Below are 15,545 nucleotides of genomic sequence, written 5' to 3' on the forward strand. Positions count from 1 at the left end.
CAATCCTGGGGAGATTCCAATTGGACTCCAGAAGAAAATTTTTCACAATGAGAACAGTTAGACACTGGAATAGTCTCCCAAGAGTAATGGATTCTTCTATATAGGTCAGTTTTAAGACTCAGCTTGATGCGGTGCTAGCTCATCTCATTTAAACTACCTTATCACCTAGAAAGATTGGACCAGATGATCCTTGTGATCCCTTCCAACCTGGAATTCTGTGATTCTGTGATCTCTTCCAAAGATGGGACATACACAAATCCTGTTGTCTATTCTGCTGTTAGTATTATCTGACACTTTCTACTCTTAATTTTTATCTCATTTTTATTATCTTGAGGCAATCCAGTTTCTCAGGTAATGATATTCCAATCCTCTTATGTGTTGATAACACCTTCCTGTTTTGAGACACCACAATTTTTGGGTGGACTCTTAGTTCCTGTGCCTCTTTAAATCCAATTCCATCCCTAAATTGCTCCTACCCCCTCAGACAATCAATCCCCTCTTACATAACTCTCCTTCAACTTGTTTATTTTCTACTATATTCAATTTACTGCAATTCCATGTTATATGCATGAGTTCTGATGTGTTTTCTCTGTCTAAAAATATATGCAGAAAGGGTTGTAGTATGAGCTACCTTTGGTAAGGCTGTGTTGCATTCTTTTAAGTTGTCATTCATATTTATATTTCAGTTATTTTTAGACTACTTTATTGAGGAAAATGATACTTATGTGCTTACACTGTCCATCTCTTACCCTACTTCTTTTCCCAATCTTTGAGCTTACTGGCCAGTTTCAAGCCATCTTGACAGAGGACTAGATGCCTGAAAAAATAGAGAGTTCCAAAAACTGGGGAGAAAAAAAAAAAAGATGATGAAAGGAGTAGTGCCTCTATAAAAGAGAAGACTTTCCAAGTAAATTTTAGAGAGCAGAGAGCTGATCCAAAGAGGACAGGGCTGCATTGCTCAGCAGTGTTCAGAGCTTTAGCAAGAGTTCATGCTTTCTTTGATGCTGGAGAATCCAGTCATGAGGAGCAGAGCTGAAGGAGTGCCTTATGGAATAGCCAGCCATAGGACTAAGGAGCACAACTCCTAAATATCACTAAAGTGACTTTACTCCTGTTTACTTCTCCCTGTAATGTCAATAGCATGTGCCCCTTATGAGATTGCTGCATTGAGAAGCAAAAGGGCTGCCAGTGAGCAGAGCTGCTGAAATAAGCTGCCAACTGCCAGTATGCATTTTCTGAAGTGGTGCATCATCTTTTGCCAGGTGCTTATGGTTTGCAAACTGTATTCTGAAGTATTTAGATCCCCTTTGTCTCTCTCTGCTTGCATACAGTGGATGCTTTGCTTTGTTTCTAAGATAGTAAATGAAGCAAAGCAGAGGCTTTGTTCAGCAGAGGGATGAACTAAACAAGTTTCTTAAGTCCCTTCCTGTCCTGTTATCAGTGATTCCGCTGCTGCAATTAGCACACTGGTAGTGTATGAAGTGAAGAGAAACAGTATTTTATCACTGAGCAGTGCTGTGGTGACTTGGTGGTGAGGCTGAAACTATACAGTGGAAAAGTGCTAGCCTGGCTATTGGAGTTTTCATAGCAGAATTAGTGATTGTTTAAATACAGACAACATACTCTACACAGTTATGTAGGTTACTTTTTAAGGAGGAAATGTTTTTTTATAATTCCTAGTCAACATTTCAGTTAGAAATGTGAAATTTTTTTTTTTTTTTCATAGAATCATAGAATGGCTTGGGTTGGAAGGGACCTCTAAAGGTCATTTAGTCCAACCTTCTCTTCAGTGAGCAGGAGTATCCTCAAGTAGATCAGGTAGCCCAGAGCCCTGTTGAGCTTCAACTTGACTATCTCCAGGGATGGGGCCTCAATCACCTCTCTGGGCAACATGTTCCAGTGTTCCACCACCCTCATAGTAAAGAACTTGTTCCTAACATCCATCTATATCTGCTCTTCTCTAGTTTGAAACCATCGCCTCTTATCCTATCACTACAGGCTGTTGTAAACAGTCTCTCTCCACCCTTCTTGTAGGCCCCCTTCATGTACTGGAAGTTTGTTACTAGATTTCCCTGGAGCCTTTTCTTCTCCAGGCTGAACAACCCCAGCTCCCTCATCCTGTCTTTGTAGGAGAGGTGTTTTAACATACCAGAACCTCTGTCTCAGGAGTTCTTCAATTTAAAAATTAAATTATTTCCCCCTTTGCTTTTCCTCGTGTTGGAGACTTCTAAAAGAGGAATATGTCAGGATGTCTTCAGCAATATGAATAAACCTACTCCACTTCGGATGAAAATACTCCTTTTCTGAAATGCAGCATGCCTCTTAAGCTTCCGGTCTCAGACTCTCTCTCTTGCATCATCACATCCTCTTGCTGTGTCTTCATGGATAATAAAAATGTGCAAAATCAAGTCTTTCTTGAAGCGTGTTGTGAATTACTAATCTTCTAATTGCTGCTTGTGTAGGGTTATGGGATATTTGACGCTTGCTGGCAGTGTTTAAACAAGCAGCATCCCGGTGTTTTCCAGTACTTGTATGTAGCTGAATGTGTCCAGGTGAGGTAGTCATTAGTATATTCTGTCTTCAGTCTTACACCTTGTCAGGTTGAGGTGTGACTCTGCTCTGCTGCTGGTCAGATGGTGCAGCCAAAGCTTGCAGTTGTGAGCTCCCTTGGAGCCAAGCTCTGCAGTTGAGAGCTCAGCCAAGGATTGAAGGTCACAGCCAAAAATGCACAAATAAAAATGAGTTTGAAATGAACTGTGAGGAGTTTGAAATGAACTGTGAGGAGCTTGAAGAGGGAAATCTGAAAGAGGAGAGCTTTCAGACCTTGATGAAAATATTCCTGTAAAACTGACCTAGCAGCAAATGAGAAGCTATTACAAATTCATCTACTCTGAACACTATAAAGGAACTTCTTGTTCAAACAAGGCATTTAAAAATATTTCCTGCATTTCATAGAAATTGTTATTGTAAAGATAATCTGCAAAAAAGATTTTGAAATGTTTTTAAATAAGACCGTATAGATATTTCTTAAATTTTTTAAGTATTCCTCTGTGCCTTGAATTTTGTCCTTGGCTGTTTTACGTGGTTGCTTTTTATAGTTGTAATAGAATGTATATCTAATCTGGGTAATAATTCCATAGGATGTGTAGGGATTAGTAACACATGGATGTGTGGCACAAATGGGGTCAGACTTCCTGATGGACTCTGTAGTGTGTCAGTGGTACCAACAAAGCACGAGAGGAATGGGTTCTTTGGGATCACTGGTGAAACATTATACCATGCTGTCATCCTCTTCATATTGTGTGTATTGTGCTTGTTTCATTCTCTCCTTTAAAATGTCTTGTATAAAGCTTTTGTTTAAATTGTGAAAGTTGAAGAAGAATGGGAGATCGAATTGTATTCTGTGTGTACATTTGTGTTTTCATAAATAATCTTGCAAATGTGTGTGTAGGGATAGCGATGGTTGTCTTTTGCTGTGGAAAGAGATGGAAGTTTGAGATTATATTTGCTTTTTGTTTATTTTTTTACCTCTTCTTTGTTACTGTACAAACTGGAAATGCAGTCCAGAATGGTGCTGGGCACTCCCTAGAAAGTGGTGCTGCCTTGACCAGAACATATACCCTTCTGTAGCCTGTTCATTGATTTCAGTAGGTTTTTGTATTGAACCCTCAGCAAAGCCCACAGGTATTCACAATTTAATGCTATGTAGAATCAGAAATTAAGCTACTTGGTTTCTTTCACGTATAAGTACTGTGATGTGGTATTTGCCTTTCTAACCATTTGGAGGAAGAATGTTTTAAATTAAACAAAACAATAATCATTCAAATGCTCAGTCCTTCATTTAAATGTCATGAAAACACTTGTTCCCACACTTGGGCTTGATCCTCTGTTACTTATTTAATTCAGGCAATGTTTTACACAAGTCAGATCTGACCCACAGATTCTTGAATTCTGTCAGACATAGGGGATAGCTTAAACTGCTTCACTTCAAGAAGCTTTAGGCTGAAAAAGAAAAGCAGCTGAAGAAGGAGGAGCTATGGTGGAGAAGCTGGAACCTTATCTTGCACCGCTTTAAACAAAGGACACTTTTTTTATGCTGGTGTCTACAGTTAGTTATCAGAATCATGGTGAAGCCAGTCAAGTTTGGCAGAAACCCCTATCAGAAGTCTAGTTGGAGCCTGCCAGATGTGCAGTGTCCAGAAAACTTTGGACATAGACATAGACTCTCTGGAGCACAGACCTGTAGGTCAGGAGCTTTAGGAAGCCTCCAGCTCCTGCGCAGGTGCTGAGTAGTTCAATGTGCTTGTGGTGGCTTGTGAATCCTGGATGAACTTGCAATAACTGTATCTGAGAGTTTTTTACTGCTCTGCTGAGTAGCTGAAGAAAATGCAGTGCCTGAGGCATAACTTCTTGCCCTGAATGTCTTTGTGTTTTTTAATTGCATTTTCATACAAATCTTAAAGGCTGTTTTTGTTTCTCAATTGATTTAAGGTGGTCCTCTTCTATCCGGACGAAGAAACCCAGGTGAAGAAAAACCATGCCTTTGTTTAGTAAATCACACAAAAATCCTGCTGAGATTGTGAAAATTCTGAAAGAAAACATGGCCATATTGGAAAAACAAGAAAAAAAGACAGACAAGGTATGAGGTAATGTTGTAGAAGAGCAGTAAGGTTTTTATGCTGGGGAAATGGTAAAATCAAGGGAAGAAAATTGTTTGCTCATTGCCATGGTTCTGCAACTGCTTGCACATGTAAGTAGCTTCATGTTTGAGTGGCCCTCTGAAGTCAGGGGGCTTTTGCATAATTAAAGTACAACAGATCTGTGGTGAAATAGAAAATGCTGAGATCCAGGAGCCTCAGCCAAAATGAAGGGTGATGTCCTACTACTTCAAATAGTAATGCATCTAACAATACAACCTGGAAGGCTATTTGAAAACTATTACACTGTTAATTGTTTTAGCAGGCTGACAGATGAGGATGCCAATTATGTGTATGTACCTACAGAGCAAAACTTACTTCTGATGAACATTGTATGTCTCTTCTCCCAGGCCAGCAGAACAAGAGATCACAGTCTCGAGCTGTGCAGGGGGAAGTTTAGGCTTGATCTCAGAAAGAAGTTCTCCACAGAAAGAGTGATTGCCCACTGGAATGGGGCAGGGAGGTGGTGGGTTGACATCCCTGGAGGTGTTTAAGAAAAGACTGGATGAGGCACTTAGTGCCATGGTCTAGTTGATTAGTTAGGGTTGGGTGGTTCGTTGGACTTGATGATCTTGAAGGTTTCTTCCAGCCTGGTTGATTTTGTGATTCTATTCAGATGTATACAAAAGAGATCTTACTCTATCAGTGCTTTCAAGTCTTCTGTGTGCTAGTGATTCCTAAATGATCTGTGCTATTCCTATTCTAATTACAGTGCTAGGGTTTTGCTAGTACTGTTGTAGTACTACTTCTAACTCTTTGACAGTCAAATTTACTTTGTCACGCTTCCAGTGGCTAGTTGAGAAGATGAACTCCAGTGTAAAAAATACTCCCAATTAGGTATTTGTGCTTACGTAAAATAAAAAAAAAAAATAATTTTTGGTGACTGAGACACTGGTCCTCTATATTATTAGTGTAATAGAGGCATATGATTTTAGTTAACAACAAGCTAATTTTGGGCTAAAAGTGAATGTTAGTGGAAACAGAAATAGCTGATAAGTGATACTAACACAGTGTTTGTGCAACTGAGGTGTGTGCATGTTGTTTTTCCCCCATCTGGTGCAGAAGTTTGTGTTGGAAACCCAACCCAAAAAATAATCATGGTGCTCTTTGTGCCTTTAGTGAAACCCACTTGAAACTTTTTGGTTCAAAGCAAGTAGCTCAGAGCGTGTTAATCGTGTAAGATCAGTCACACAGATTTCAAAGAGGCCTCTGGTATTTGATGTCACATGCTGAAATACCTTCAGTTAACTGAAAAACACTGAGAGAACTTGACTCTGAATTAAAACTTAAAATAAGTAACTAAATAAACCAACAGAGTGTACCCTCCCCTGCTGAATTCATCCTTGGGAGCCTGATTAAAGAAGACATTCAGAGCAGAAGCTTTAGACTTGGGTTTCTTTTCGATTTGCATTGCATTGCAGCATGACTCCTCTGGGTTGTGGTTTTGAGGATTTTTGGCTTTGAGATGGTTTGTTTATTTGGGCATCAAGTGACAAAGGAGGAGAAATTCAGACTTCTTAGAAATTCAATGTAGAATTTTCATGAAAGTTAGAACAGCTGGTGTATGTTTTTCCCACAAACTAAAAGATATGGGAGCATTTCCCCAGTGTATTAAAATGGAAACAGCTTGAGTTCAATGACAATGCTTGTTTTACAGGAGGAGGCTGGCTTTCAGTGTTTTCTGGTGTATTTTATCACTATGGCATGGAGGCTGTTCCTGGGGTGAATGTGGGTGATTGGGCGAGAATAAGGTGAGGGGACAAGGGAACAAGGCAGATGCTTCAGCAGCAAAGCAGAAAGTGAAGAAAGAAGTCTTTTTTTTGAAAGCATTTATTCATGTGTTTTACGTGGCTTGTTGACTTAGGACTGTGCACTGGAATGGAAATGAAGCATAGAGGACCTTCTCCTTTCAGAGGGGAAGATGTGAGACTCCTCAGTAACACTGCCTTTCATCTAGAATTGCATCTAGAATTCAGCTGTCCTGAAACAAATACCTATTAAAGAAACTTAGCCAGATTCATTCTCCTGAGTTTAGAGAAGTAAATCGTAATATCCTTAGTACTGTGACAATGATAAACTTTAAAAATGGCAAGAAAATTAACCAATCACCACATCACATCTCTTACTGTGTGTAGTAAGAGGTTGGTGGCTGTAGTAAAACTGTGTTTAAGTGTTGTTTGTGTTTTTAATTGGAGAAGAAAAGGTAATGATGAGACTTTGCATGGTACATAGGTTTTCTAAGCTTATTTAGTAATACTAATGAATAACATCTCTTCATGAGTATGATTAGATACATTTAATTGAAAACAAAAGTAAAAATAAACAAAGCACAGCAATGTGCTCTGTGCTCTTCAAAACCTGGCAAGGTTTCTAAATTTACCTCCAACTGGATTCCCAAAGGGAGATGAAAAGTTTCAAACATTCATAAAAAGGCCCAGAGACCTGACTTCTGCAAGAGGCACAGACTCTGGATCTCCCAGAGCTGATTTTTGGACCCTGTGGACATAGAAATTTTGGAATCACCGTGCTCCAATTTTTCAGATTTTTCTGTCTCCTTGTTGTCTCTTGTGTGAACTGGAGAGGTGGCATTTTGCCTCACCATAGAACTGAGGTTCCCAGGACTTCTGGGATATGACTACAGAGCATTCCTGGTTTTGCTCGTGTGCAGGACAGTCTCCAACTAGGACTTGCCTCAGATGTTTAAACAAGAAGATTTATCCTGTGACAACCGAACTGTTATTGTACCACAGCCAGTGTGGTATGTGGGCTGAGACAGCTAAAGGATGCCAATACAGCCAGAATTGGCAGAGAAGTGTGGCAAAGCCTACATTAACTGTAGGGCTAGCAGAGAACCTCCTCGTTTCCTTTCCCACTTGAGAAATTCTAAGTATGAGGTGAAGATGCCCTGGGCAACTGGGGGTGGGGGTTGGACAGGGAGAGACTTGACACTTCTAAAACAACTTTGTGTGACTTCCATCTGTGCCTCAGGAGGGGCTGTTTTTACATAATGCAGATAGGAGCTTTCCTACCAGCTATGCAGTGCACACGTAGAGGGAGCTTTACAGCAGATCAGTTAAGCCTTAGAGTAATGGGAAGAAGGAGGAACACAGCTTTATAGACAGGATGCAGAGAAGCCTCTTGTAAGTATAAAGGCAATTATACATCTTTCCCAGGATACTTTTCCATGTACACAAATATTATACAGAAGTTTACGCTCCTTCTTAATAATATTTTTTATTAGTCATAGAATAGGACCCAGTCAGACTTTGAACTCTGTTGACTCTATTAGAATCTGCCTTCTTCAGTAAAGATTGAATTTGACACAATTCCTCCATGTGTCTTTTTTTTAAACTACTGATGTGTCAGCAGTGATGTGCATTACCATAATGCTTTTTAAACACCCTCAACTGAAAAATAGGCTAAGTTTGACTGTGTGGTCCTTTCTTTTATCAATGGGGTTTTCTGTATTCTTGCATGGATGGATGTATGCTTAAACCTGCCATTTTCTCAGACATACTCTGACCTTTGATAGACCACGAGTTGGGAATTGCCACCACATGTGGCTTCTCTACTTCTCAAGTACTGTGATACATTGGTTTTATTTTATTTTTAAAATCACATCTTTTTCAAGGAAGGCATTGCAGCACTAGCAAATATAATGTAACAGTTGAGAGATTAAGTTAGGATAAAACACCCCTGAAAAGTGGGCTACAGCCTTCTTTATCACCCATTCTCTTCTCTTCCAGCATCTGAAGTAAATAAGGTGTTCTTGTGGCACATACAATTGCTGACATCCTGTTCAGGCTTTGATGTGCTGAAGAACGATTAGTTACATTTTATTACAGAATTTTTATATGCCATAAAAAGTTAGTCTCAGCCATGTAAAACCAAACTGTGCTTGGATTTAATGAGAAATACCTATTCTGGAATTAACTAGAAAAGCAGAATACCTAGAATATGGAGCCTTCAGATCTCTATTGCTTCTTTCTTGTACGAACTCCTGTAGTGTTCAGAGGATGCACATAAAAAAAGGGATCAAGAGAGGAAGGACCTTGATATCAAGTGGACATATCTGCTGAACCTGAGGAAGAGGCAGCATATGACACAGTGCTTGTACCGCTTCATTTATTACTGATACGCTGCCATGTCTTTTGTTGACAAATGCTGGGCCCCATCCTATTCAATATCTTTATTGATGATCTGGATGAGGGAATTGAGTCCATCATCAGTAAGTTTGCAGATGACGCCAAGTTAGAAGCAGGTGTGGATATGTTAGAGGGTAGGAGGGCCCTTCAGAGGGACCTGGACAGGCTCAATGGATGGACAGAGGCCAATGGGATGAAATTTAACAAGGCTAAATGCAGGGTTCTACACTTTGGCAACAACAACCCCATGCAGCACTACAGGCTGGGGACAGAGTGGCTGGAGAGCAGCCAGGCAGAGAGGGACCTGGGCATACTGGTCAATAGTAGGCTGAACATGAGCCAGCAATGTGCCCAGGTGGCCAGGAGAGCCAATGGCATCCTGGCCTGTATCAGGACTAGTGTGGCCAGCAGGACAAGGGAGGTTATTCTTCCCCTGTACTCAGCAGTGGTCAGGCTACACCTTGAGTACTGTGTCCAGTTCTGGGCCCCTCAATTCAAGAGAGATGTTGAGGTACTGGAACGTGTCCAGAGAAGGGCAATAAAGCTGGTGAGGGGCATGGAACACAAACCCTATGAGGAGAGGCTGAGGGAGCTGGGGTAGTTTAGCCTGGAGAAGAGGAGGCTCAGGGGTGACCTCGTTGCTGTCTACAACTACCTGAAGGGAGGTTGTAGCCAGGTGGGGGTTGGTCTCTTCTCCCAGGCAACCAGAAGCAGAACAAGAGGACACAGTCTCAAGTCGTGCCAGGGGAAGTGTAGGCTGGATGTTGGGAGGAAGTTCTTCACAGAGAGAGTGATTACCCATTGGAATGGGCTGCCCAGGGAGGTGGTGGAGTTCCCATCACTGGAGACATTCAAGAGAAGCCTGGATGAGGCACTTAGTGCCATGGTCTAGTTGATGGGATAGGGCTGGGTGATAGGTTGGACTGGATGATCTTGGAGGTCTCTTCCAACCTGGTTGATTCTATGATGCCTCACCCATCTCACAAGAAAAGGGGGAGGTGACTTCTTGAAGTCTTGCGTTCAGCTGCTGAGTCTGGTCAGAACAAAGCAGTGCAGGTGGTATCCAGTGTTACTGAAGGATGTCTTTGAACACATCAGCCTCTCGTTGCTAACCAAACACCTTTGAGCGTGGCACCTTTTTCTCAGTGTCATCTCTGATGGCTATGGGTTTGGTAACATTTTCTGAACCTGTCCTGCAGCAAAAGCTTTCAAAGTGGTCAAGCTTTTAATTGAATACAGTAAGCAGATCTGGGGTCAGTTGAAACTTGGCCTAATCTTTGTGCTTGACCTAGATGGGGTACAAGATTTGCAGTTTCTGGCATAGCTGGTCCAAGACTTGGCTTTGTCACAGAAGAGGAACCCAAGTGAGTTCAAGGTGGTGTAGGACACCATGATGGGTGCTTTCCTGGCAGGCAGAACCACAGGCTGCTTTTAGTGTTCAAAAATACAGTGATGCTAGATGTGAAATAAAGTGAAGTGTGTAGCTTCTGCCCCTTTCGCTTAAATATATCTAAAGAGACTGCTTGTTTGGGTAGGTCACTGCTATCTGCCCTCTGTTTCATCTCCACGTGCTGTAACAAACTGGGTGCTGCTCAGAAGAGTCAGGAGAGCAGCATTTTATAAAGGCTACAGTTAAGACTTCAAGATTTCTGGAACAATTATTTATATAAATAAATCCTGCTTTTTTTACATAGAAACAATGCAGCCAGTCAGATCCTGTTCATCTTGCTTGCTCCTGCATTGATAAAGTATCTGGGGATTGGCGTGTGAGGTGAGGTGCATGCAGAGAGCGTGATGTGCATTTGCATGGAAGAACGGTTGCGTGACTACTGTGAGCGCCAATACCCATAGGTGCAAGTCTGCAGCTGCCAGTCTCAGTTGCAAAATTGCCTTCGAATTCGCTGCTGCACACTGAAACCTAGAGAATGAGCTAGGAAGGGCTTGGCACCCCTTTCTTCCAGCTTTGCATGACCTAAGGTTTTGTGGAGTGTTCCATGTTTCAGCTTCCCCGTTTTGCTTAGGCCTGTTACTGCTCTAGAGATGGAAGAAAATCCAGATACTATCAGGTACTGGTGCCAAGAGTTTAAGCCCTGTGTCTTCTGGTTGTTTGTTTGGTTTGGGTTGGGTTGGGTTTTTTTAGGACCTTACAACCTTTAGTTCTGTCTTAAGACATGTAAGGAATTTATGTCCAGGCCGGGCAAACCTGTATCTCTTCTATTTAATCATACATCCTTTTAAAAGGCGTTTCCCCGTTGCACCTGCTTGGCCAAGTTATCTTTGCCAGCTTCCTTGAGTACTAGGCTGTAATGTTTTTCTAAATGATAGAGTTAAAGCCTCCTGATCCAAAACATTCACTTGTTCCTATATATCTGTTTAGCATGAAATTGTACCAAGAGTAAATCAGTTGGGATGATCACAAAACTACATAAGACGTTGGATTCAGATTGAGCTAATGGCTCTTCTTTGCAGGCCTTATAGCTGCATGTAGGGAGAGATGCATTGGCACTATTCTTCTCTTTTAGGAGAAAAATTAGTTTGATTCATACAGTGTGAATATTTCTAAACAAGGTAAAGCCAAACCAAGGAGGTTTATGCTTTTGGTTGTAATAAATAACAGGAAGTACTGATGATTCACTGAATGACACATGAGGGTGTTTAACAGGCATCTGTGTGTGTTACTGTCTGTTACTGTGCAAGAAAGCAACAATTTAGAAAGATATTTTTGCCCTGAAAATATGCTAGGTGCACACACAGAATCTATATGTTTCTAGGCACTATATTTTTATGAGCAATTGAGGATTTTCTGATTGCTATGCAGATACCAGGTGTCAGGCATCCTGTATTTTTCTTAAGTATATTTGAGTTTGGAAAGGTGGAAAAAGTTAATGCAATCTGGTTTTCCTTCACTGTTATGACTGGTCATAAATATTGTATTAAGCCCATGGATTAATATGATATTTATAAGAATAAGCCCTTCTGACCTATAACATATATACATGTATGTAAAGCCTCCAACCCCTTGGAGGTAAAATAGAGAAAACCCACAAAAAGCTTTGAAAAGTTGCTGTTCAAGTCTAGGAGCTTGTTGATTGTTCAAGGCCTGATACTTTTCCCCTTACGGTTTTTGTAATGTTCCTTGCAAAAGAGTAAAAAGATGCAGTGGTTCTGCATACATAACAGGAGATCCATCTCTTTCCCTTTGACAAGCATAATGGGTCTGGATCATGAGCACTTAATATGGCACTTTTGAGATAAATGTGAAATTGCTGTAAGTAGCTAAGGAGGGGAAAGGACGAGTTTAGTTAGAGGGTATTTTTATTAGGCTGTTGGAAAAGCTGGAAATTTGAGTTGCAGGAGTTGGGAAAATCTTGGTAAAGTATCTCTGTGGTGTGCTATGAGGTTTTTAAAAAGCTGCCTGTATGAAATTTTGATTTCTAAACCAGAAGGTCTTTGTTGTTCATTTTGCTGTATCACGCACAGGCAGTGTTGCTGATAAAACAGCTTAGCCTTTGAGTATAGAAAGTCCCAACTCACGTAATTACAGAAATAAAAATTCAGCTTTCTGCAGAAACAACAGATAAGACCTTTCTTTCAGCCTTCCATGCCACTCTTCAAAATCTCTCTGGAAGATTTTAGATGAACAAAAAAAATTAGTACTTGGAGGATTTCTTTGTAATCCCTTAAAAAAACCAAGCAAACAAACAAACAAGAAACTCCATATTGAACTATCTTGGAAGGGACCTCTAAAGGTCATCTAGTCCAACTCCCTTTGCAGTACGCAGGGGCATCCTCAACTACATCAGGTAGCCCACAGTCATGTCAAGCCTCACTTTGAGTATCTCCAGGGATGGGGCCTCAACCACCTCCCCGGGCAACCTGTTCCAGTGTTACACTACCCTCATGGTAAAGAATCTGTTCCTAACATCCAACCTAAATCTGCTCTTCTCTAATATGAAATCATTGTCCTCTGTCCTATCACCAAAGGCCTTTGTATACAGTCTCTCTCCATCCTTCTTGTAGGCCTCTTTCAGGTGCTTGGAAGGCTGCTGTTAGGTCTCACTGGAGCCTCTCTTCTCCAGGCTGAACCACCCCAGCTTCCTCAGCCTGTCTTCACAGCAGAGGTATTCCAACCCCCTGATCACTTTCATGGCCCTCCTCTGAACCCTCTCCATCAGTTTTATGTCCTTCCTATATTGAGGGCAGTACTCCAGGTGAGGTCTCACCAGAGCAAAGTGGCAGAATCACCTCTCTGGTAGAATTGTGTAATATACAGGAAAAAAAAATAAAATAACTCTTTTGCACCATTCCTTAATAATCTAGAATACTACCCTAAGAACATTTTCATGCACTTTAGTCCTCCTGTTGACATCAGCCAAAACCTAATAGGTACAACTCAGAAATTGTCTTCTAGACCTGACAAAGCAAGTTAAATTCAAGAACCCAATATAAGCACTTTGGGAAAGCAAGATCAACACTGGAGCGTGAAGATCTTTCAATATAGGGATAGTAGTGATAGCCATTCTGTAATAAAGACCTGACCTTTGCAACAAAATTGGCTGGTCCTCACATGTATTAGCCTGCTGAAAGGAGGGTCTTGAGGTCTTTCAGGGAAGATTTTTTTAATTTTTTTTTTTTTAATCTAGAATTTCAGGGAATGGTTTCTTGATAAGCTCCTTTATGTTTTGATCCTGTTAAGTTAATGACAAGATGTGAATCTATGAGGAAAACAAGGTTGAGACAAGTATCTTCAGCTCAAAGTTTCCGACTCTTGTTGAAGTTGTTGGTAGGTTTGGAAAGATGTGTTAATGCTGACAGAAAGTCAACTTCAGAAGCACTGGAAGTTCAACACATTCATAATTTAACTTAGAGAAATTACATAGGCTTGTCTATATTTTCAGGCTTTCAGCTCCATCATCTAGTCCAGTGGGGTTAGCAGAGTAATCCAAGGATTGTCAGATTTCAACATTTACACAAAATGTTTTGTTTCAAAATGGACCCAGAAACCTCTTGTGTGTTGCTGGTCACTTTAAACTATGTTCTGTGAATAAAGAGTTATTTCTTGTTGGAAATGACTTGTCAGTCCTGTGTTGGGTGAAAGAAGAGAAGAAATGGCCATTCATTGCACAGGTGGATATAGGTTGTGCTCTCCTTCACTCCCCTTACACAGCTATTGCAAATCAACCCTGTAACTCGTTAAGAGACTTACCCATGTATCCACCCTGAATTTTAATGTTCTGTGATGAAATTGGATCCTCCCAAGTTTGGACATTGCGAACTGAGATGCCTGTAGATAGAAACCTGCAGGTTGCTTTAAAAGATCAAGGTCCTGACATCTGGGCAGTGACAGCAGTGCAGTTGCAAAATTGAGGTCTATGATGGGAATCAGCTTGTATTTCATCTTCTGCTTTGTTACTGTCTGCAATCTTAACTGTCCCACGTTCAGCGTATCCCATTTTTTATATTTGTATGTAATACATGTCAACTGTTCTGCTTAGGATTCTTTGCATCATTTTCTCCTCTCCCACTTCTTCTCCTTGGTTCACACCAGCTTCTCTAAATATAATGGCATAAATTCAGTTGTGACATAAAGGACTTGTACCTAGAGGGCAAAAAGAAAATCTGCTGGAAATAGGATTGTGCTTAATTGTAAGACTGAGGCAAATTACTTAAAATGCTTAGATATTTAATTTCATAAAACTTCTCCTTTTGTTCTCAAACTTCTGCTGAAGTGAGTTTCTTGTTACTGGTGTCGCCACTGATGGAAAATAAAAAGTTGTATAAAAGTCATATTAGACTTTGGAGTTTCTAGCAAATCTTTCTCTCTCTTTTTGTCACTGAAATTCTGTTTGTGGCATTGTTTTGGGCAAGGATGTCTTGAGATTTTTGGTTCTTGTTGGTTTTATTGTTTTTTGCAAATTTTCTTCAAGAGTGTTGGGACCAGTTCACATTCTTACAAACTATTCTGCAGCTACATTTTTGTTGTCTTGCATTTTCCACGTATTCAAGTGAATGCATTTGCTGTGTTGTTTGTTTTGGATAGATCTTGGGTCTTTGGATCTTGGAATGTCTTTTTTTTTTTTTTTTCCTTCTCTCCTCCTTTTTTTTTTTTTTAATCTATTTTCTCTCTTTTCTGAGTCTTGAGCAAGTTTCCATCTCAGAAACAGTGCTTATATGTTTAGGGTATTATTCTGAAAGTGCTGTAAGATTAAGCGGAAATGTCAAAGTGAAGGCTAGAAGTGGCTGTTAATTTAAAAATCTGTGTTCAGGATTATGGTTTTCCTCCAGATAGATTATGAGGGATAGGCACAGAAGAGCAGTCCTTAAATTTGACCAGGAATAGCTTTTGGTGGTGGTTTGACCTCATACCCAGAAGATATGAAGAGGGAGGAAGTTAAAATAAAAAAATATAAATTGCATTTAGAAAAGCTGAGAAGATGAGTGGGTGGGATGGCAGATGATTAGAGAAATACAGCTGTGGTGCCCAGTAGTGCTCATCAACACCACAGTGTTCTGTAGTTTCATTTTTCCCTGCAGCACATTACTTTTTGGCCTCCTTTTTTGAAGGTAAACCTAAAGCTGAGTTTTGCAGACATTTTTCTATGTATCAGAAATGACTTAAAAGGGAAGGTATTAATTATTTCTTTTTAACCACAAAATGCCAGAGACATTTACACCCTGCCCAGCAGAATAGGTGAAAAGCCAA

At 40.5% G+C, this 15,545-nt stretch overlaps 1 protein-coding gene across 2 annotated transcripts in view; it reads left to right on the forward strand.

Moving 5' to 3' along the window:
* CAB39L (calcium binding protein 39 like) overlaps positions 1-15,545 on the forward strand; it is a 68,372-nt gene that overhangs the window by 23,060 nt on the left and 29,767 nt on the right. For both annotated transcript variants that reach the window (XM_054380987.1, XM_054380979.1), the window contains exon 2: positions 4,492-4,639. In XM_054380987.1, coding sequence (XP_054236962.1) covers positions 4,538-4,639 — 102 coding nt within the window. In that variant the 5' untranslated portion in view covers positions 4,492-4,537. The remainder of the gene's footprint in view (positions 1-4,491; positions 4,640-15,545) is intronic.

Source organism: Indicator indicator, chromosome 1, assembly GCF_027791375.1.
Source record: "Indicator indicator isolate 239-I01 chromosome 1, UM_Iind_1.1, whole genome shotgun sequence".
Classification (NCBI taxonomy): domain Eukaryota; kingdom Metazoa; phylum Chordata; class Aves; order Piciformes; family Indicatoridae; genus Indicator; species Indicator indicator.